The following is a 23151-nucleotide window of genomic DNA, read 5'->3' on the forward strand; positions in this document are numbered from 1 at the left end:
AGTTAATCTGCTTGTTGTTTTTTCTGGAACTCCAGATTATTTAAATAATTACAAACTTCCAGGAAACGGACTAAAGTTTGACTTGCAAAAAGTAACAAGTTTGTAAGAGTTGTGTTTGTTGGATTTCCTGTAATCATTTGACCTTTTGGTTTTACCCGTTCGTGTTTTGTCTTGCAGGATGTAGAGATTGATATCGAGCTGGCTCCTGGAGACCAGACCAGCACGCCCAAAACCAAAGAGCTTTCTGAGAAGGACATTGGGAACCAGCTGCACATGTTAACCAACAGACACGACAAATTCCTCGATACTCTCCGAGAAGTGAAGGTCTGTGTGCGGGTTCGGGGGGATGGTGCCGCTTCTTTCTCCTAAAGATGTTGACTCCTCAGGCAAGGCTACTCCACAGCAGTGTGAAGTCATCTTCTACAAATTACAGTTAACTTTCTTTCATTTCTCAATTGACGCCGTTATAGTTGTGTGAGACTCTGGAGAGGTTATTCTGTGCAAAGATTTGAAAAGAATTTACAATATCTCACAGGAGAAAATACGAAAAAGTTAATTTTCCCACTGCTACCCCTTGAAAGAAATGGAAAAATGGTTTACCAAATCCACGATGAGACATGGCTGGATTATTTTTCAGATGCAATCAAAAAGGAGAAAATGAGAATAGGGTAACATGGTGAGTGAAGTCCACCCCTCTGTGCAGGGAGAAGTTCCCCAGAAGCATCTGTTTTGAGATTTAGCCAGGTAGAAACTCCCACTCCTACAAAGTCTGAGATTAATTGTAGGTATGCTAATTTTAAAGACTAAAAATCTAGAGTTGCCTAGGTGGCTCAGTTGTTTAGCATCTGCCTTCAGCCCAGGTCATGATCTCAGGGTCCTCGGATCGAGCTCTGCCTTGGGCTCCCTGCTCAGTGGGGAGCCTGCTTCCCCCTCTGGCCGTGACCCCTGTTTATACTCTCTCTCTCCAATAAAATCTTTAAAAAGTCAAGGCTCCATAAACAAGTTGCTTTTTTTTTTTTTTTCAAAGATTTTATTTATTTATTTGACAGGCAGAGATTACAAGTAGGCAGAGAGGCAGGCAGAGAGAGAGAGAAGGAAGCAGGCTCCCTGCTGAGCAGAGAGTCCGATGCGGGGCTCGATCCCAGGACTCTGGGATCATGACCTGAGCTGAAGGCAGAGGCTTTAACCCACTGAGCCACCCAGGCGCCCCAAACAAGTTGCTTTTGATGTGTATTACAAAGAAACAGTGATGATTCTGTTTATACCTTGAGTTAGGTGAAAAAATTAGAGGGAAACTACCTATTACAGATAGTTTCTGCATTTAAATGTCTCTGGTGATCGATCCAGAGTTTATGCATTAAATCAGCCTTTGAACTTCTGAGTGGTAGTTGTGCTATTTGTGTGTGGAGAAACATTCAGAACTCGGTCTCCTGCTGCACAGAACAGGAAGCAGAGCGTTCTTACACGACCATGTAAGGGTCTCTTGTTCACAAATGGAAGACCTTACTAGGCCCCTGTCCCTGCTCTCATCACTGCCAGAAGGTGGGATGATGGATCACTGCCCCCAAACCTGAAGGCCTTTCTTGGCTAACAGTCATCAGGATGAGTTGCCATGTAGATCCTGCCTTACTGGGAGCCTTGGCATAAGCTTGATGATCAGCTCGTTGGGGAAGATCAGTCAGAGTACATTTTAGCCGTGCTAGACAATCGAAGGAAACAGACAAGGGTAGCCATCGCTCGCGGGGCTTGGGTTCTAGTGGGGGCAAGGAGTAAACGGAAAGAAGTAAAATCAGTATGTACTGTGTCAGGTGGTGAGTGCTCTGGGGAACAGGGAAGCAGCGGGGAGGCTTAGGGAGTTAGAGGGCGTGGCGGTGGTCTTCACATTTTTTTTCCTTTTTGATGGTCCAATCCCATTTAAACATTTTTTTAATTAAAATTCAGTTAATTAACATATACTATATTACTGGTTTCAGAGGAACAGACCTGTGATTTATGCCTTATCCTATAACACGCAGTGCTTATTACATCACATGCCATCACTGTCCATCAGCCAGTGACCCCCCTACCTCCCTCCCCTCCAACAACCCTCAGTTTGTTTCCTGTGATTGAGTCTCTCATGGTGTGTCTCCCTCTCTGGTTTCATCTTATTTTTTCCTCTCTTCCTCTATGATCCTCTGTTTTGTTTCTTAAATTCCACATATCAGTGAGATTGTATGATAATTCTCATTCTCTGATTGACTTATTTCCCTCAGCGTAATACCCTCTGGTTCATCCACATCGTTGCAGATGGCAGGAGTGTTCCTGTTATTATATCATGTGTGTAAGGAAGCTGGTTTTTGCAGAGCAAAGTAGGGTTATAAGTCCCTGCATTTGCAAGTCAGTTCCTCCCTGACATTTTCATTCCTGAAGCTCTTCCACCTGTGAAGTGGTCAGAGGCCAGTGGGCGCCTCCAGGCTCTTTGTTTCTAAGTCTGGAGGGACTAGGGGGCATCGAACAGGTCTTTCCTAAAACCGGGCAAGCCTGATCTCATCTCTGTTGTGGGTCTCTGCTCCCAGAACTGACCCATCTTACTCGAGGTGGGAAATCTGTTGAAGCAAGTGTCCCCTCCCTGTCTCCCTGGCGCTGCCACAGAGCCCACACCTTTCACCTCTCCCTGTGGTTGCGTGAGAATGAGGACAAGCCAGGAGCCTGTAGAATCCCCGACCTGCGCTCGAGATGAGCATTTTTTTTTTTTTAAGATTTTATTTATTTATTTGACAGAGAGTGGAGATCACAAGTAGGCAGAGAGGCAGGCAAAGAGAGGGGGGAAGCAGGCTCCCTGCTGAGCAGAGAGCCCGATGCAGGGCTCGATCCCAGGACCCTGGGATCATGACCTGAGCCGAAGGCAGTGGCTTAACCCACTGAGCCACCCAGGCTCCCCGAGACGAGCATTTTCATCGGCCGGTCTGTGACTGCTTGTGGCCCTTCAGTGCTTCGGCCTCTGCTAAATGACCCGGGGCCGGAAGGTTGCCGACACGCTGGCTGGGGAGGACGGAGCTGCCACATGGGGTCATCCAGGTTCACGGGCGGCCTGAGCACCAGCCAGGAGCATCCTTCACTGAAGCATTTTCCCCCATTTTCCTTGAAATATTTCTGCCTTTGCTTTTTGCATTTTCGGTTAGACATGAATCCGAGGGTGATTTCTTTTCTTGGGTTTGCAGTCAGAGAAAGGAAAGCATAATCATGAATTCTCCATCTTTGAACCCCCAACTCCGTGGGGAGGTAGGTCCTATGGGCACAGTGGCTTCAAGCTGCCTAGAAACCTGCCTGTTCATAAGGAATCCTGGCAGCTAATTCAGACTTTGAGACACAGCAAAGCTATGGACAGAGTCAGAGGCAGCTGTGGATTTGGTTCCCTCTTGGGGCCCTTCGTTTCCAACCCTGGCCCCTTTCGCGGGGTTGGCCCGTTCCAGGCCAGGCAGCTCGCTCCCTGTCCGCCTGTCCCCCGCCGTCAGCTGCTGAGACATCTCATTTCTCGATCTGTTCTTCAGAACTGTGCTTCTTGGCCAGTGACTCACCTCCCGCGCGTGTGCTCCTCCCCTTTCCTCTTCTGCGTCGCCAGCGGCCTCATTTGGCTGGCCCCCCCGTGCCTCCCGTCCTCACTCCACATCAGCGTGGCACTCGTACCTCGCAGACGAGGTTAGAAAATGCCCTTGAACGTTAAAAAATGTAGGCAGGAAGCTGGCTGCTAGGCACACTGTGAGTGCTCCGAATCTGTGTTTTTGCTCTGGCCTGACACTTGCTCGGTCTCCGCAAGTGCGGAAGTGGAGGAGCGTCCGCCGAAGCACGGGACGGGAGTGTCCTGTGTGTGGACACGTGGGCTCCCACGTGGCTCCACGACTCTCTGTTCTTTCTGTAGACGGGAGCCCTGCTCAGCGCCTTTGTCCAGCTGTGCCACATCTCCACGACACTGGCAGAGAAGACGTGGGTCCAGCTTTTCCCCAGATTGTGGAAAATTCTGTCTGACAGACAGCAGCACGTGAGTATATGTTTTAAATCCCGTTTTGGAAGACGTAGTTTTAGCAGTTGATAAACATCTGTGAATCACCTTATTAAGTTTCACGGGGCGAGGAGACCGCTGGCCTTTATCTGATGGTGCGTTCTCCAGAATGCTGCCAGATGCTGCGTGAGTGTGAGGCCGCGTTTTGAGTGGAGACATGACGTGCTCTTGGGTTTCAGGCTCTGGCTGGTGAGATCAGCCCGTTCCTGTGCAGCGGCAGCCACCAGGTGCAGCGGGACTGTCAACCCAGCGCCCTCAATTGCTTCGTGGAGGCCATGTCCCAGTGCGTCCCCCCGATTCCCATCCGGCCCTGCGTGCTGAAGTACTTGGGGAAGACGCACAACCTTTGGTTCCGCTCCACATTGATGCTTGAGCACCAGGCTTTTGAGAAAGGTCTGAGCCTGCAGATTAAGCCAAAGCAAACAACGGAATTTTATGAGCAGGAGAGCATAACTCCGCCTCAGCAGGTGAGTCCGCCTCCTCTTCCCGGTCCTATCATCCCTGCCAGGGTCCTCCCTGCCTCGGGAATCCTCTCCCCAGTGATTTTAAATGGCAGCACAGTGAAGTCGCCTTATTGGGAAGAAAACGTTTTTGTCCCGAGCACTCAAGAATCCACGCTGTGTTTTCAGGAGATACTGGATTCCCTGGCCGAACTGTACTCTCTGTTACAAGAGGAAGATATGTGGGCTGGTTTGTGGCAGAAGCGTTGCAAGTATTCGGAGACGGCGACGGCCATTGCTTACGAGCAGCACGGATTCTTCGAGCAGGTAGCCGCCGTCCCGTGTCCAGTGACGTGGCCGGGCCACATGGCTAAGGAGAGGCCGTTTCTAACGATCTCAAGTCGGAGTTCACGTTAGATAACTTCACCGATTTATTTCAAGTGTTTACCCTACATAGAAAGGCTCTTTGATTAAAGTCTCTAGTGTAAGAGAAACCTACGTTATATGACACAAACATTTTTGAAACTCGGTCGTGAAGCCTTTACCATTAGTTGCTAACGTGGATGTTTTTTATCTGCACTCAGTGGACCTGTCGGAAATGGCAGATAGATTGTAGTTTGTGTTTAAACGTTAATTCTCGTGTCTGTCCTTTCATTGAAGTGTGGCCCCGTCCCAGGATATGGTTCTCAGCCTCCAAACTCTAGAAGCACGGGCATGAGCTGTGGCCTATTCTGTCCTTACTAAAGGACGGAGAGCTGCATCCCAGGGCTAGGCAGTCTCCACTCTGTCCGTTCTGTGGGGTGTTACGTGCCACTCTGTTCCGTGTGCGAGCAGAGCCTCAGGGGCAGTGATCTTCTAGAGAAGAGGGCAGGGCACCCCCAGGCTTGAGTTCCCGCTTGCCCTAAATAACCGAGAGCATTATTGACTTCTTCAGGCCCAAGAATCCTACGAAAAGGCAATGGACAAAGCCAAGAAGGAGCATGAGAGGAGTAACGCCTCCCCCGCTATCTTCCCGGAGTACCAGCTGTGGGAGGACCACTGGATTCGGTACGCCACAGTGCTTGGCTGCTCAGGACTCTCTTAAGGGAACTGGGGTGGAGGGGGAGGGGAGTGTTTGAAATTGTCTTGTAATGAGTGCTTTTAAAGGGGGACTTTGCTGTTTTCTTTATGGCCTTATAAAGAAAAGAAGCACCTCAGAAGAGCATTTAATCCATGAGTAATTAAAAGCATCCATTGGAGAAAGAACAGATGATCTCTGCCTCCCCACTGGCTCTGGTGCTTAGGGCTTCTGCCATGTGGTGGGCAGCCCTCGGTGTCCTGGGGAGCCGTTTCCTTCAGGGATCGGGGGGAGCTCACCGCAATGGGGCACCTTGGGACCTCACCTTTTGCCCTGTGGGGGGAAAATATTTTTTGCAACCCACAACTGAAAATCTTACCCCTTGCCCTTTCTGAATCCGTGAGTGTTTTGTTGAGTGAACATCTGCCCTTGAATCCCTGGTCTTCCAGATGCTCTAAGGAGTTGAACCAGTGGGAAGCCTTGACGGAATATGGCCAGTCCAAAGGTCACATTAACCCTTACCTGGTCCTGGAGTGTGCTTGGCGGGTGTCCAACTGGACCGCCATGAAGGAGGCATTGGTGCAGGTGAGACCACTCTCCCCCACCGGTGGTTCTCCCGGGCTCTGGTGGTGTGGACCTCCAGAGAGTTCTCTTTGCTTGGAGCAAGCTGGGCGTTTTGGCAGGTGAAAGACAGCTGTTGGGAAGCAAGTATTATTTTCAGTTCTCTAACACCTTTCCCACACTTGTTCACTTTGGGAGCTGCAGGAAGAATTAGTTTAGCATGATGGGTCTGGTGCGGATTCGCCACTGGAGGTGAGCACGGCGAGGGTGAACCACGTGTCGGGCCTGGTGGGTTTGTCGTGGCTGTCGGCAGCCGTGTCCTCAGTGAGGCAGTGTTCTCTTCCAAGCATGTTTGTTAATGGAAGTGAAGGAACCCAGGATCATTAAGCTGAGTCAGGAACTTGGTTGAGCACCACTTTTTTTTTTTTTTAATTAAACTCCATCCAGAGGATTCAGTGCACAGCAGGAGCATGGTCACAGAGGCCCTATTCCCTTTTCCCCGCTGGGGGGACCCGAAAGCCACAGTGTGGGACAGCACAGCTCTGTGTCATCTGAGCCCCACGATACATTATTTTTGCCTTAAATGGTTCTTCCGAAGCGGCCATTCTCGCTACCCCTCCTCATTTCCTGCATCTGGGCCTTCCCTCATACTCTCCCTCGGCCCTCTGCCTGCTTTTGCTCCTCATCTCCACCTTTCTGGCGTGGGGTTTGTGGCTGGGCTGGAGGCGGAGGACGTGCTGCCATCTCACCTGCCCTCTGCCCGGCCGGGCTTCGGGCTTCGGTGACGCTCACGCCAGGGATTCTCCTTTCCTCTTGTAATTCGGAGATGACTTCAAAAGCACAGTGAGATCGGAGGGCGACTGTCTTTGAAATGATGAACCTGAAATTTTAACCTCTGTTGTGGCTACCATGTTCGTGTCGTTACTGGTGTCGCTTTTTAACGAACACGTGGAAGATGGTGGAACCGAGCTGACGAACCACCAAGGGCGGGGACAGCCCCGGGCTTGACTTTGGGGTTGGGATCTGGAAACGGCCTGTCTGATGCAGGGAGTTTATTCTAGAGTTGACCCATTGCTTGTATTATTTCTGACAAAACACATTTACAGTGAGTTGTTCTCTTCCTTGATCTGGTAGATGTTTCTGCTGAGTAAATATTTACAGCTCACTCTGCTCTTTCTTCTCCCCTCATGGGGTTTTCCTTCGCTGGGTGCAGGCGGTGTCAGGCGTCATGCATGTCACCCGTAGGTCTGAGAAGTGTTTTTTCTTTTCTTTTCTTTTCTTTTTTAAGATTTATTTATTTATTTGACAGACAGAGATCACAAGTAGGCAGAGGTGGGGGGAAAGCAGGCTCCCCGCTGAGCAGAGAGCCCGATGCAGGGCTCGATCCCAGGACCCTGGGATCATGACCTGGGCCAAAGGCAGAGGCTTTAACCCACTGAGCCACCCAGATGCCCCGAGTTTTTTCTTTTAGAAACCCTTAATCGCTTTCTAAAAATTGTGCCTACTGATTAGAAAAATGCTCATTTTATGTGAATAAACATTCTGGGTAGTCCGCAGTACATTCAGAGAGACTTGGTCCAAGTAGGTGGTCCAAAATTATTTACTCACTTACTGATAATTCAAGAAAAAAAATTCCTTCTGTTTTTGTTTAGTGTGCATTATGGTTTCAGGGCTGCTTGGTTCGGTGTAATCGACAGGGTAGCTTGTTCCAGGGGGTGGGAAGTGAGCGATGCCTTTGTTCTCAGTGTTCCAGGGATGGATGATGTGGTGATTGACAAAGGCCTATCTTGAGTAGTGTTGAAGCCCAGAAAATGTGCGATTGGTGTGATTTTAGCGGATTGTGATGGAAGCAGATGTTTTGACAAGTTTGTCTTCCTAAATTTCTTCATCGTTGGATTCTTGAGATCTGAGGGAGGCCATGAATGTGAATGTGCTTTAGAGAAGTAAGATGTCAAAAAAACAAACCAGAGGGTCACATAATGCAGGATGGCCCCGTCATCATCCTGGTCCTTGTGTCACTTAATATTTTGGCACAAAACTGTGGATGGTTTTTATTACTGCCTGGAGACGCTTCAGAATGAATAGCCTTTCTTCTCCTACACAGAAATGATTTTTGAAAAGACCTTAATTTTTATCATTTATGTTTTTAAATGCTCTGTACAGAATTGATAAAGTGAGACCAGTTTTAATGCTTCCTCTAGAGGGGGATGGGCAGACAGAGCTTTTGAGGGCTAAAGGGGGAGCACGGGGAGCCTTTATGTGGAGGCGCACATTGTCGGGGGAAAGGGGCAGGGGCTAGAGCCGAGGAGAGAGAATGTGACAGCTCCGGGCTCAGTGTAGTTCATGAGAGAGCTGACAGGCAGGATGTGAGAGACCTGGGGGAAATTTTATAGTAGACGGCGGAGTGCGGCTTTTGAGGAACAGTCAAGTTCATGTTCTCTCATATTCTTATCAACTGGAATCATTGCCTTTTGCTTCCTTGTCTAATGTGGAACAAGTTAGATTGATTTCCCAGGATAACAATATGAATTGGAAGCAACTCAAAATTATATTTATCAGAGTGGCGACAAACATATATTGAATGCTGCGGAAATTCACTGGCTGACTTTGTAGCCAAGGGATGTTTGTTAATCAGGTCTGTCACATCAGTGTTCATCTGTTTCTCTCCTTTCTGGAACTGCTGATGACTCAAAGTGAAGAACCTGTAGAGACTGGCTACTCACTAGAATTTAGAAAAGGAGAGTGTCCAGAAGATGCAATCTAAATTCATGACTTCTCCAAAGAAAATAAGTGTCTGTTCGTAGCTTAATTCCTGCTTACTACTTTGCACGATTGGCTACAAAAAAATTGGCTTGCATTTTTGACCCTTTGTACGGACAAGTTTGCCTGTTACTTCCCATGTAATGTTCTTTTCCTCACCAGGTGGAAGTAAGTTGTCCCAAAGAGATGGCGTGGAAAGTCAACATGTACCGCGGGTACCTGGCCATCTGCCACCCTGAAGAGCAGCAGCTCAGCTTCATCGAGCGCCTGGTGGAAATGGCCAGCAGTCTGGCCATCCGCGAGTGGCGGCGGCTTCCCCACGTCGTGTCCCACGTGCACACGCCTCTTCTTCAGGTGGGTGTGGTGAACGCACCGAGCTGGACGGCGGGGAGGAAAGTCTGTCCATTTGTCTCATCCTCAGTAAAAGGAAGGCAGAGTCAAAATATAGAGTAATGTTCTCATTTCTGGAGCTTCCATGGGATTTGAATGACAGGTGACCTGTCAGGAGCGATTTTGATGTTTCTCGGTTTTGCTCCAGGCGTTTTCGTTAACGGCCAGCATAGCCCATCAGTGCGATGCCGCTGCGCATCCTCTGAGACTCGCACGGGTGCCGCCGACAAGCCTCTTCCTTGCTGGGCTATCTGCATGGTTTCTGACAGTTCGTTCCCACCACACAGGCCACCATGCACTTGCTTGGCTCTGATGCAGTCTCTCGCACAGCCCTCAGCAAAGGCTGAGCGGCTTTGTGGTCTGGTCTTTAGGGACATCTCGGGCTAACTGGTTGACCACTAAGGCACCCAGGCAGAGACTTCAGTGGTCACGTTCCATAAATAATAGAGACTTGACCGAGTCAGTACCAACATACTTACCGTGGGGGTCCCAGAGGGAGTGGAGCCAGAAAAAGGGGCAAAAGGAATGTTGGAAAAATAATGGCTGAAAGCTGCCGAAATTGGATAAACCAATTTCATTTTCAAAGCAGATACACAAAGGAGCATACGAGCGTGGGAAAAATCGCTCACCAGCATCAGTCAGTAAAGAAATGCAGATCAAAACCACGGTGAAGTACTACTTTACTCCCACTACCCTTCTAGAATAAAGACTATCACGAGCATTGATGAGGATGTGGGAAAATTGGAACCCACGTATACTGCTGGTGGGATTGTAAGGTAGACTGGAAACAAGTCTGACAGTTCCTCAAAATACTAAGTACGGTTTCCATCCTACACACACACACTTGCACACCCATGTTCACAGCAGCAATATCCATAATGGCCAAAGTGTGGAAACCGCCCAAATGACCGTCAGCTGATGATTAAATAAAAAGTGGCAGATCCGGCAGCGCACTGTTCTGCAGCAATAAAAAGGGACGAGTACTGAGCCTTACCGTGGCGTGGTGAGCCTTAGAACGTGCTGGGTGGAGAAGCCAGCAGAGGGCCATGCTCTGTGTCATTCCCTCTCTGCGGAGCGTCTGGGAGGGGGAGATGCATGGAGACAGAACTCAGATCAGTGGTTGCCTCCTGCGGGGGGAGCGGGAGAGAGGGAGGTTTCAGAAAGCTGAAGGTAATGAAAGGAACTTGAGGTGCGGCCGGAAAGCGGTGGTCCTTGCAGGCTGTATCTCCAGTTAAGATCGGTCAACAAGATGGCAAGTGGAGGGTCTAGGTGCTGTGTTCGGGAGATTCTGACGAGCTCAGAACAGAGATTTGCCCCAGCGGAGCATCTAGCTGGAGAGAGGACAGCCACGAGAAGCACAGCTTCGTACCAGAGGGAGATTGGACAGAGAGGAAATGCGGGATTTAGAAAAGGGAGGATTCTCCGTGGGAGGGAACAGAACCTCGCAGGTTCTTGGATAGGCTGTGCGTCGCGGCCAGTGCACTTGGAGCCAACAGTGCGTCTGGGGTGTTGAAGGTGGTGAACTAGACAATCTCCTAAGGGACGCGCTGGAAGACGGATTCGCCAGCCCAAAGGGATCACCCAGACCATGTGTGGGCCACGGGGTCTGAGTATTGGTGGAAAGAGAGCCTGAGGGCAGGCGGGCCTGACCGTTCTGCTCTGAGCCCTTGGTAGGAGACCCCGACTTAGGTGGTGGCAAAAGGAATGAGAAAGAGTTTGGAGGCTCCGTGTTTGCAAGGTGTGCTACCTGCACCACTGTCCTCCCTCTTCTACGTTGCAGTAGCCACAGAGCTGAACCTTGAGAAGTGGGGGGATCACAAGAGCCGAGTTGGGGGCAAAGAGTAAACGAAAGCGCGGAGCGAGAGTGCTTCCTCCGGGAAGTGCGTCGGGAGACCTTTATAGTCTTCAGATTGCCGATGGACCCTGGTTGGTTTTCCTCATGTGCACTCACCGTGGGGTCCCTGATCCTGGTCCCGTTCAGGCAGCCCAGCAGATCATCGAACTTCAGGAAGCGGCGCAGATTAACGCCGGCCTCCAGCCCACCAACCTGGGCAGGAACAACAGCCTGCATGACATGAAGACGGTGGTGAAGACGTGGAGGAACCGGCTGCCCATTGTGTCAGACGACTTGTCGCACTGGAGCAGTGTCTTCATGTGGAGGCAGCATCATTACCAGGGTAAACCTACCTGGTCCGGCATGCATTCATCATGTAATTTCCCAGACGCCCCACTGTTCTGGTTTCATGTCTCGGTTTTGTTGTGTTTCCCCCCCACCCCACCCCCCTTTATCAGATGTTCTATTTTCCGGTAGGCTTGGTCAGTGGTGGTTGGTCTGGGAAGGGTTGGCGGGAGGCAGTGAAAGATGGGGAGAGCCCCCAACCCGTTAACACTCATCCAGCTAGAGCAGAGTCGGTGCTGGGGGCGTGGGCCGGTAGGATCTGAGCTCTGGGGTTTGGTGCTCATTGTGAAGGGCCCACCCAAGGACGAGCTCTTGGGGGTGGCCTTTTGGAGCCTTCTGCGGTTTTGTTCATCCCCTCAACCTGCCGGGCATCTGGTAGAGCCACCGTCCTAATTCAGTTAGCCACGATGGTAACACCTAGCTCCATAGTCTATGCTGTTTACCTCTTCCTTTCGTATCACGTGTCTTCGGTGTGTAAAACCCAAGGGAAAGTAATGGGGGTTTATCACCAAGCTTCCTGTTTTCATGAGCCCATATGTACGTGTTTTTCATTTTTTATTTCAGCCTTGTTGTGGAACGCTTTGAGAAATGTTTGGCATGGCCTGATTGCTCTTTTCTTTGCTCTCTAGCTATTGTAACTGCCTATGAAAACAGTTCTCAGCATGACCCAAGTTCGAACAATGCCATGCTTGGTGTTCACGCGTCTGCCTCAGCAATCATCCAGTATGGGAAGATCGCCCGCAAACAGGGACTGGTCAACGTAGCTCTGGACATCCTAAGTCGCATTCATACGATCCCAACCGTGCCTATCGTGGATTGCTTCCAGAAGATACGACAGCAAGTCAAATGCTACCTCCAGCTGGCTGGAGTCATGGGAAAAAACGAGTGTATGCAGGTACAGTGAGCATGGGAGCCGTTGGCTGCCGCTCTGCTAAGGAGGGCCAGCAGGGCGCAGGTGCCCGTGGGGACTCCTAGTGCAGAGAGTGGGAGAGGAGAGAACTTGCCATAAACACGACGTTCGTGGGAAACTGTCCCTTCACCACCAGAAAGGGGAAGGAAACCACTTGAACATTTGACATAGTTTTTACGGTCTGCATTTTACACTGTCTTTGGTTGACGTGTTTAAGGAAAAGAAAATGAAAAAGTGTAGGAGTATGAGGATGTAAAGTAGATTTTGATGAAGTTCAGGGAAATATTAATAAAAACAATGGAATGGACTAGATATAGAAAACTTTGGGAAAAATAGTACCTCTAAGGTATCCAGGACTGAATGTGACACTAGGTGATTCAGTTTATGTATGCTTGTCAGTCAAGAACTGTTAGTGGATGGCAAGGTCGACCGTCAACTTCAAGTGCACTTGTCAGTGACCTTAGGACTTAGTGCCTAGATAAATATTTTAATGCAGTTTTGACACTGTTGTCTAGAAATTTCAAGAAAATGTTTCCTGCTTTTGTTTTTTTAAACAGGGTCTTGAAGTGATTGAATCTACAAACTTGAAATACTTTACAAAAGAGATGACAGCTGAGTTTTATGCACTGAAGGGAATGTTCTTGGCTCAGATCAACAAGTATGTATGTTATACAGGAGGGAAAAAATTTGTCAGATTATTTAAATAGTTACAACTTGGAAGTCAGTGTGATTGGGTGACCGTTGTGAGGAGTGATAGTTGAGATGTTCTTGTCTCTATGAAGACAGTAACTTAGAGTGGACAGATAAGCCAGTTTGATGGGTAGTACTTAAAAATGCTTTTTTAAAAAATGAGTTGCTTGAACACAGGACTGCTAGTGACATAGATTCATTTCCCCATTTTCGCAGCATGATATTTTGGACCAGAGCTGATACGATTCCTTTTATGGAGACAATTCCTGTTTTAGAGCAGGGGGTCAGGCCGCTGTGGCCCGCAGACCAAACCCAGCCAGCGTCTGGTTTCTGTAAATGAGGTCTAGGAGCTCACCCACCCCCGCGGATGGGGTGTCTGTCTGCTTTCCCACGACAGAATTGAGTAGTTGTGCCAGAAACTGTGCAGCCCACAGAGCCTAAACCCATTTACTGTCTGACCCATTCAGAAAAAGATCACTGAACCCTGTTTTAGAGAAACGAACATTAGATAAAATTTTATAAAAAGTGGGCAAATGAGATTGGCTTAAAAGATGCTGTTCTTTGCCATATGTGGGACTGTAGAGCCCACTTTTCATATTTTCAGTAAAAAGCGTTGCATTTTTAGCTTATTTTAAATGATTGATTATTGTCAAGGTAAAAAGTCTTTTTTAAATATATTTGTTAATATTTTAAACTCACATGACCTAAGGTACACCATTTGGAAGTGTTAGTGGGCTTCAGGTATCCAAAGTGTACAGCCATCACCGCCTGCTCGTTCTGAAACATTTCCATCATCCCCAAGAGAAACCACTTACCTGTTAGTGGTCCCTGCGTTTTCCCCTGCCTTTGTCTTCTGACAACCGCTCATCTACTTTCTGTCCCTGTGATGGGCTGCTTCTGCGCATTTTGAGTGGAATCCTACAGTCTGTGGCCTTCTGTGCCTGGCTGCTTTCCCTCGGCATATGTTCTCAGGGGTCGCCTGTGCTGTGTCAAGGCGAAGTACTCCCGGGTGTGTCTGTAGGTTTCAGTCCAGGCAGCAATCAGTGAACATTTGGACTGTTTCCACATGTGACTCCTGTGAGTAACATTGCTGTGAACGTTCACATACAGGCTTTTGGGGAAGCCTTGGGCATATACTTAGGGGTGAAATTAATTGCTGGGTCCTGCGGGACTTCTTTGTCTGGTCAAGAAACCACCAGATGGTTTTCTAGAGTGGCTGCGCCATTGTGTGTTCCCGCCAGCACCGTCCGTGGTTTCCAGCTTCTCCGCGTCCCTGCCGGCCTGGGTCACCTTCCATTTCTCAGACTGCAGCTGTGCTCGTGAGGATGAAGGGGGGCCTTGCTGGTTTTGACTGCCATCTTCCTGATGACCGGTGATGTTGAGCGTCTTTCCTGTGCTGTGTACGGGTCTTCTCCAGGGCAGCACTTGTTCGGTTATTTTGCCCATTTTTTAGCGGGTCATTTGGCTTTTTATCATCTGGCTCTAGTTCCCAGATGTTTGGCTGTGTCTCTGAGGTGTATGATTGTGGACATTTTCGCGCTGTCTGCGCTGCCTTCTCACGTTCTCGGCGGTGCCCTTAACGCACAAAGCTTCTCATTTAGAAGTCCGGTGTATCTGTTTTCTCAGGTAGCTCGTGCTTTTGGTGTCATAGCTGAGATGCTATCACCTAACCCAAGGTCATAAGATTTACTCCTACGATTTCTTCAAAGAGGTTTAATTCTTAGAGTCAGGTCTTCAACCATTTTGAGTTAATTTTTATATGTGGCAGGAGATGGTGGTCCAGATACATTGTTTCGCACGTGTGTAGACTCTGTCCCGGCATCAGTCCTTGAAAAGACTTCTTTCCCCAGAGAACGGCCGTGGCCTCCTTTTGGAAAAGCTGACCAGAAAAATAAAGGTTTATTTCTGGACACTCAGCTCTGTTCCACTGATGTACGTCCATCCTCGTGCTGGGTCCACACTGTGTCATTCGCTCTCCTTTGTAGCAAGGTTTGAAATCGGGAAGCGTTCTTCAACTTGATCCTTTTTCAGGATTGGCTTGACTGTTTGGAAGCCCTGACATTCAGCGTGAGTTTTAGGTTATTCATTTCTGCAAAAGAGGCAGTTGGAGTTCGAGTGATGATTGCATTGAATCGTGAAGGTTAATTTGGGGAGTTGCCTGTCACGACAATACTAAACCTTCAGTTCATAGACATGAGATGTTTATCTTTGTCTCATTTAACAACGTGTTACAGTTTCTGGCATACAAGTCTTGCATTTCTTGGGCGCCTAGGTGGCTCAGTTGGTTAAGCAACTGCCTTCAGCTCAGGTCATGATCCTGGAGTCCTGGGATCGAGTCCCACATCGGGGTCCCAACTCCACGGGGAGTCTGCTGCTCCCTCTGACCTTCTCACTCGTGCTCTCTCTCACTGTCTCTCTTTCAAATAAATAAATAAAATATATTTTTAAAAAAGTCTTACATTTCTTATGCTGAATATATTCTTAATTTTTTTTAAAAAATATTTATTTATTTGACAGAGATCACAAGTAGACAGAGAGGCAGGCAGAGAGAGAGGAGGAAGCAGACTCCTTGCTGAGCAGAGAGCCTGATGTGGGGCTCAATCCCAGGACCCTGGGATTGTGACCTGAGCCGAAGGCAGAGGCTTTAACCCACTGAGCCACCCAGGCGCCCCTGTATTCTTAATTTTTGATGTTATTATAAGTTATTTTCCTAATTTTATTTCCAGATTCTCCATTGCTAAGGTAAAGAAATACAACTGAATTCTTACATTTTCAACTTCACCTACTGTTTACTTGCTCTGTTTTGTGTGTCTGTACTCTGTAGGGTTTTCTGTGTATACAGTTATGTCATCTGCGAGTAGAGATGGTTCTGCGTCTTCTTTCCAATCTGGATGCTTTTACCTTTTTTCTTGACTAACTGCTCCTGCCTAGGACTTCTGGTGGTTAGTTCAGTAGAAGTGGTGAAAGTTCTTGCTGATTTTAGAGGAAACCTTTTACTCCTTCACTGTTGAATAAGATGATATCTGTGGGCTTTTCCTGTCTGACCTTTATTACGTTGAGGTAGTTTCCTCCCATACCTAGCTGTAGTTGGGTGTGTTTATCATGAAATGGTGTTGGATTTCATCAGATGCTTTTCCTGCACCCACTGAGAGGATCATGTTTTTCTTTTTCATTCTGCTGCCGTGATGCACGTGGGTTGATTTTTGTGTGTGTGTTGACCCACCACCTTGCATTGCTGTGATAAATCCCATTTGGTCATGGTGTATAATACTTCCACATGCACTTGGCTTTGGTTTGCGTTTATAATCACGAGGGATAGAAGTATCTAGTTGTCTTTTGTCTTGCACATTGTTGGAAGATGTAAAACCGTCATTTGCAGATAGTAACATGATGTAGCCACTGTGGAAAATAGTTTGTGAGTTCCTCAGAAAATTAAACAGAATTATCGTGTGACCCAGGAATTCCACTCTTATGTGTATGTACCTAGAAGAATTGAAAACAGGTGCTCAAGCGGGTCCTTAGTCATGAATGTTTATAGCAGCACCGTCCACAGTAGCCAAAATGTCAGAACAACCCAAATGAATGGCTAAGCAAAAACCTGGTGTAGACACACAAGGGAACAGTGTGAGACGCAAAAAGGAATGACGTGCTGACACCCGCTGCAGCGTGGGTGAACCTCGAAAACTGGTCACGTCGTACGGGATCCTGTTTCTGTGAGGTATGCCGATGAGGTCCGTCTGTGGGGCCAGAAGGCAGGTTGCTGGTCCCCAGGGACGGGAGGTTCAGGGAGACGGAGAGTGACTGCTCTGTGCTACGGGGTTTTCTTTGGGGATGACAACAGCATTTTGGCACCTGAGAGAGTGGCAGTTGTAGGACATTTTGAACGTCCTCAATGCCACTGAATTACTCATTTTAAAAATGATTGATTTTATGTTACGTGAAGCTCTCCAAAGAAGAATAATAATGCTTTGCTTTTTTCTCTTCACAGATCTGAGGAAGCCAACAAAGCGTTTTCTGCAGCCGTGCAAATGCATGATGTGTTGGTGAAAGCCTGGGCCATGTGGGGCGATTATCTGGAGAACATCTTCGTGAAGGAGCGGCAGCTCCATCTGGGCGTGTCTGCCATTACGTGCTACCTGCATGCCTGCCGGCATCAGAATGAGAGCAAGTCAAGGAAGTACTTAGCCAAGGTGAGACAAGAAGAACCCATTTTCACCAAAGGCTGTTTGGGAGCCTTCAGGTTTGCACGAGAAGCCAGCTCGTTGTTCATCCGTGCTGGGGGTGAGGTATTATTTCCCACCTGCCTGGCCCGTTCCCATCAGCCTTCGTGGCATCTGTCCCAGTTCCATTTGAAAGCTAAGAAAACAAGAGACATGACGTACTTGGGGCCCCAAGACTTTTTAAGCAGCAAAGCCGTGCCTGGAGTCGGTCCTGGGACTCGGTCCAGTGTTCTCTCTGGGACCTCACCCTGGACAGAGATTGCTGCAGACCGACGAGGAGGCTGCCGGGAGAACTTTCTGCCACACACCTGGTGATTCTCCCCCCTCATCTGAAGGAGAGGTGCCCACAGTCCCAGAGCTGCCCAGCGCTAGCCGCAGGTGTCCAGCATGCCGGGGTTTCTGCACGCGCTGCGGGGTGCAGTCACACTCACAGGGTTCTTGGCCCCAGGTCACCCCAGCGCAGCGCAGGGGGCGAGACTGGTGGCTGACAGGCACCTGCCCAGAGGTGACTGCCTAACACTGAGATTCCTTCTTAAGTGTTGCTGCCTCTCTCGTGTCTCTGGAAACACATACATAAAACCCAACATTCATCCTTGCAGAAAACTTAGGAAGAAGTTGTTCTGCTTTTCTGGTTTGTCCCATTAAAGATTTGGATTTCTTAGAATCCCATCATGTCCAGATGTGCAACAAACATCAGCACCTAGTGTTAGCAGCTGACTCCAGAAACAACACGCCAGCTGTGGTGACGCAGGGACGCCCCCTAAATGTTTGACTCTGAATTTGCCTCCTTCTCGATGTAGTTGTTTCAGACATCCGTGGAAACCCAGCCTCCAGCTTGTGGCCCCCTCGTTCCTGGGTGGTGTTCATCAGAGATTTTTAACAAGTCCATTTTGTTGTGGGGAGGTCATGAGTGTGAACTGGAAGGTTGGCGGGGCCTTGGGCCACTAGGTTGGTCGCTGGTGATTGGCGGTAATGCCTCCACCACGCAAGAGGCGTATTCACGTTTGCGGTCTCGTCTACGGTTTATGCAGTGCGTTGAGCAATATTGCTGGCCCTTTTGTACATCTTCCCCCCCATTGCCAGCAAGGCTATGCTGTGTCTGTTTTAATGTTGGGGAAAAGCCATTGATGAAGGGCCTCCGTTTCCTTCAGCTCTGGGGTTTTCCTTCTGTCTTAGGTGCTGTGGCTTCTGAGCTTTGATGACGACAAGAACACTCTGGCCGACGCCGTGGACAAGTACTGCATCGGCGTGCCGCCCATCCAGTGGCTGGCCTGGATCCCGCAGCTGCTCACCTGCCTAGTCGGCTCCGAGGGGAAGCTGCTTCTGAACCTCATTAGCCAGGTGGGAGCAACAGGGTCTCTTTGCTCAGAGAAAATTAGGTCTTCATTTCACATGTAGGAAGCTGCACACATTAAAATGTCACTTGATCTAAAGCGGAATTTAAAGTGATTGGAACAAAATAATCCAGAAATAATTATTTCGGAACGAAATAATCCGCTACATTATTAGAGTATTAAAATGCCAGTTTTTTTCCTTGCCTGTGTTGCCACACAAAGATGCAAGTAAAACAGGTATTCTCTTAAAATTACTAGTGAATCCTCTGAATTAGTGACACGGATATCCAGTTGATACTTTGTAGCTGCCCTTCAGGCTGAAGTCCTTGTAATCATAGCGGCTGTCACCTTTTACTCTTCATGCCGTTCTTAGGGGTGAAAGTTGTGTGCCCTGGGGATGGGGTCGGGGTTGGGGGCGTGCACACACTGGGGTCCCAGAGGAAGGCTTTCATGACCATGATTTGAGATGGTTTCAGGTTGTCCCTCCCTGTGAGCCGCCCAGGGTTACAGGAAGGAACCCGATGGTGGGAATTTGGAGACAGTTCTGTGTCGCTGCCTGTGAGGGCATTTCTTCTTACAAAGTTAGAGGGTCCCGTGACGGACTCCTCGTGAATGAAGAGCGTCCCGACCAAGTACTTAAGATAGTGCCGTTTCACGTTCTGTCTGTGCAGCTTACTTGTACCCAGAAATGGTTTTTGTTTTTCCCTGCGAGAGGCTACAGAGATGTCCCTGGGTACTGGTATTTTGCCTGGCATTTATCTGCCAGATGTAGAATCGGTCTGTGCGGGAGAATCGTCGTTCATCAGACATCTCTCCCGGTGCGTTCGCCGGCTGCCCAGCAGCCTGTGGCCGAGCTCGATCCCACTCCTGTCGTCTTTTTATAGATGTACTTGGCAGGGTCTGAGGGATGTCAGAGTAGCTGTTCAGGCCTTTTGAAGAAGCTGTAAAACTCCAGTTTGGTAGGACTGGTGTTTCTTAAACAGAAAATCTTTGGCATCCTCCTCGCTGTAGTTACATGAAGTTTCTGGCGAACCTCTTTGTCAGTCAGAGTCGGTTTCCAGTTCCCAGTGAGTGGTGGCCAATGTGAAGACTGACCAGTGTCGTTTTGAGTTTTGCCGTTACTTGCCTGAGTAAGATCTGGGGGCCAGTGCGTTTTGTCTTTCTCACGTTTGCCGAATCCAAGGCAGGTGTGGTTTCTCTGTCATTAACAGTCCCCGTGGGCAGAACTGAGGGAGTGCGCCGGGTTCATCTTTCTCAGATCTTTCAGAGGTGAACTAGGTATTTGACCTGCTGTTCAGTCCGGGCTCGTGGATGCGCCCTGTGGTGCACTCTGTGCCTCCTTGGTCCAGATGGAGGCCCCAGCCCATTTGCAAGTGGCAGCAGTTACTTTCCACGCAGATCGTCGTCCTCCAGAAGCCAGGTGGTGAGCAGTGCTCTTTACGCCCCGTGTCTCTAAGCAGGTTGGACGCGTGTATCCCCAGGCGGTCTACTTTCCCATCCGGACCCTGTACCTGACCCTGAAAATCGAGCAGCGGGAACGCTACAAGAGCGGTATGTCTTGAGCGGGCCAGACCGTGAAGGGCTCCATCCGTTGGGCGCTCCATGTCTGGGTGGCTATGGACACTCGCCTGCCCTCAGTCTGTCTTTAGCCCATGGGAGGACACTGTGGGGTTGGGAGGTTTGGGTTAGGTTAGGAAGGAAGTCAGTGGTTTCCTGTGGTTGTGATTTCATAGGGTGCTGGTTTACCTGAGTGATTTGGTCCATGAGTATAAAAAATACATGAAATGTTTAGGTCTGAAGAATTATAAAGTTTAAATAATGCATCCTGGTAAGGAGTCTAAACATTGCTTACCATGTATGTCATTTAGTTTATAATATCTTTAGCTGTTGAAGAATCAGCATAGATGTCAGTTTTATCAGATTCACTCAAATAGAAGAGTTTTGATCTGTACCGAATCCTCCTGTGTAAGAAATAACTTTTAATGGTTTAGTTTGTTGCCCGCTACACATGGTACCTTGTAAACCATTAAAGCACCATCTGCTTCAGGCCGTTTTTAACACCCAGGTGTTCGTGGTGTGAGGCCAGAGACTCTCTAAGAAGGTGACCTGATCCCCTGGGTGTGGTCCCACTGCCGCTGGTGAGCTGGGCTGGTCGGGAGACTGAGCGGCATCAGCTCTGGCCTCACAGGTCTACCTAGATATGTGTTTGGGTCCTTTGCAAATTAAGGTGTTTATTCTGAGTGAGCCAAAGCTAGAGAAATGGGCATTTGGGTTCTATAGTATATTGCTCACATCACAAAGGACTGTATTTTTCAAAAATACTATTTTAAAAGACATGATCTGGCTTTCCTAGAAGAACAAATGTAGACCTGCTCATTAATTACTTCTAGATTTTCTGAGCCATCTGCAAGGAATGTATCATGAAATAGTTTTCCCAAACATTTAAAAAATGCTTGACCTTATGGTGAAGTTAGAGGACAGTGAGCACTTATGCCCCCTTACCTCAGTTCACCACATAGCACACAGCCGTTTGTGTGCACACATGCTAGCACACACACTCTCTCTCTCTCTTTCTCTCTTTCTCGACGTGACCCTTTCTGCTTTTCTTGTAGAGAAAGCCAGGTTGTAGGCAGTCACACTCCCCATGCCCAGCCCCTCAGCGCACGTGTCCTTAGAGCCAGCCGGAGCGGCTCCCAGGGTCCCTGGGGAACCGGTCTCGTGCTGTGTTAACACGCCCGCAGGAACCAGCGTTCCTTTGGCCGATGGGTCCTCTAGAGCACCGAGCTCTCGCATCCGGCCAGTTTTGCGCTGACATTGGCGTTGTGTGTGTTACTCTCAGATTCTGGACAGCAGCAGCCAAGTTCAGTGGGTAACCAGTCCCATTCTGCATCAGATCCAGGGCCCATAAGAGCAACAGCCCCAATGTGGCGCTGCAGCCGAATCATGCACATGCAGCGAGAGCTCCACCCAACCCTTCTGTCTTCCCTGGAAGGCATCGTTGATCAGATGGTCTGGTTCAGAGAGAACTGGCATGAAGAGGTACGTGCGGGGAACTGTCGTCCGCGTGCTGTGGGCTGTCGTCCTTCAGATTCACTGCCTGGTCATGTCTGGGTTCTGTGTTGTCAAACTGGACAGTGGAGTGGGTGGGTAGCAGATGTCTGCGTACGAACACAGCCTCGAACACCTGATGCGGGGTACGCCTAAAGATGATGATGAGATCGGGAAAGCCAGTCCTGGCCTTACCCTGCTTACTGTGCTCACATCTGAGACCAGTTAGCCAGCAGCAGCCATGGGGGGCGGGCGGCAGCTGGGCGGGGGCGGGCGGCTGTGGCATAGGTAACTCCAGAAGTGAAGTCCGTTCTTCAGTGTACTTTCAGCAGCCAGACCCTCTCCTGAATGGTGTTCGTATAAGCTGATGACTGGTATCTCGGTGTCTGTCTTGTTGGCCAAGAGGCCCCCTTGTTATTACTGTTACCGTGTGTGTGTGTGCGCGGACATGCAGCAGTAACTTCAAAGCTGTCTGCATAGAAGGTTTTTCCTGTGGTTGGTTAATCATCAGGGTAGGTGTATGTCTAAGAAAGTGGAGGGTGTTTTTTGTTTTGTTTTAACATTCAGGACACTTGGTCCTTATGGTTAAAAACACCGCTGACAGTGCAGCGTGCACAGGGGGTGAGCACAGGTTCACTCTGTGCGGTTCTCGCTGATTTGACACCTCCTATGCTCCGGGAGGCAGGGGAGGGGACGTGCTGGGCGGATGCTCGGCAGTCACTTAGCTGCTGGCCTTGAGAGCTGCCGTGCGACGTATCTGGGTTTCTCTCCACCAGGTTCTCAGGCAGCTCCAGCAGGGCCTGGCGAAATGTTACTCCGTTGCATTTGAGAAAAGCGGAGCTGTGTCAGATGCCAAAATTACCCCCCATACTCTAAATTTCGTCAAGAAGTTGGTGAGCACGTTCGGGGTGGGCCTGGAGAACGTGTCCAACGTTTCAACCATGTTCTCCAGCGCGGCCTCCGAGTCTCTAGCCAGGCGGGCGCAGGCCACCGCCCAGGACCCCGTCTTCCAGAAGCTGAAGGGCCAGTTCACAACTGGTGAGTCCCTCCCTGTACCTAGAGAAGGTTCCACTTGCCATTCTTCCTCTGTCTTTAACATCAGCTAGTTGTTATTTCTTGGTTTTCACGAGCGCGGACATGGCTGAGCTTACTGGGCTGTTTAAAATGTGGACTCTGATCATGAGGTCGCCGTAACTCTCCGCAGCCCGAGGCCACACTGCCTTCTCTCCAGTGACGGGTGGAGGTGGGAGCCAGGCTCTGCGTGAGGGGTCGGAGGGTGTTCAGAAGAGGAGTGTTTGAGGCTGAACCCACCCTCTCCTGTCCCTCCCTCCCCTTGGTTTTTGTGGGAAAACTGAATGCTTGGAGGGGAGTTGGGCACAAAGGTGCAGGGCTTAAGGTGACAAGTAGAATTCAAACCAGTAGTGGATTCAGGTGACAGAAATGATACAAGGAAATAAATGATACAAGGAAATAAATGATACAAGGAAATAAATGATACAAGGAAATAAATGATACAAGGAAAT

The 23151-nt window shown here is 49.1% G+C and overlaps 1 protein-coding gene across 12 annotated transcripts in view; it reads left to right on the forward strand.

The window, feature by feature from the left end:
* TRRAP (transformation/transcription domain associated protein) overlaps positions 1-23151 on the forward strand; it is a 113392-nt gene that overhangs the window by 75258 nt on the left and 14983 nt on the right. For 6 of the 12 annotated variants that reach the window (XM_059414414.1, XM_059414418.1, XM_059414417.1 and 3 more), the window contains 15 exons: positions 178-324; positions 3899-4018; positions 4219-4506; positions 4669-4806; positions 5414-5526; positions 5986-6121; positions 9020-9211; positions 11229-11457; positions 12056-12321; positions 12894-12994; positions 17015-17216; positions 18423-18587; positions 20041-20131; positions 21420-21619; positions 22405-22666. In XM_059414414.1, the coding sequence (XP_059270397.1) occupies positions 178-324; positions 3899-4018; positions 4219-4506; positions 4669-4806; positions 5414-5526; positions 5986-6121; positions 9020-9211; positions 11229-11457; positions 12056-12321; positions 12894-12994; positions 17015-17216; positions 18423-18587; positions 20041-20131; positions 21420-21619; positions 22405-22666 (2650 nt within the window). The remainder of the gene's footprint in view (positions 1-177; positions 325-3898; positions 4019-4218; positions 4507-4668; positions 4807-5413; positions 5527-5985; positions 6122-9019; positions 9212-11228; positions 11458-12055; positions 12322-12893; positions 12995-17014; positions 17217-18422; positions 18588-20040; positions 20132-21419; positions 21620-22404; positions 22667-23151) is intronic. The other 6 variants (XM_059414420.1, XM_059414426.1, XM_059414424.1 and 3 more) reach the window with 3 other exon arrangements.

This window comes from Mustela nigripes, chromosome 11 (assembly GCF_022355385.1).
Source record: "Mustela nigripes isolate SB6536 chromosome 11, MUSNIG.SB6536, whole genome shotgun sequence".
NCBI classification, from domain to species: Eukaryota; Metazoa; Chordata; class Mammalia; order Carnivora; family Mustelidae; genus Mustela; species Mustela nigripes.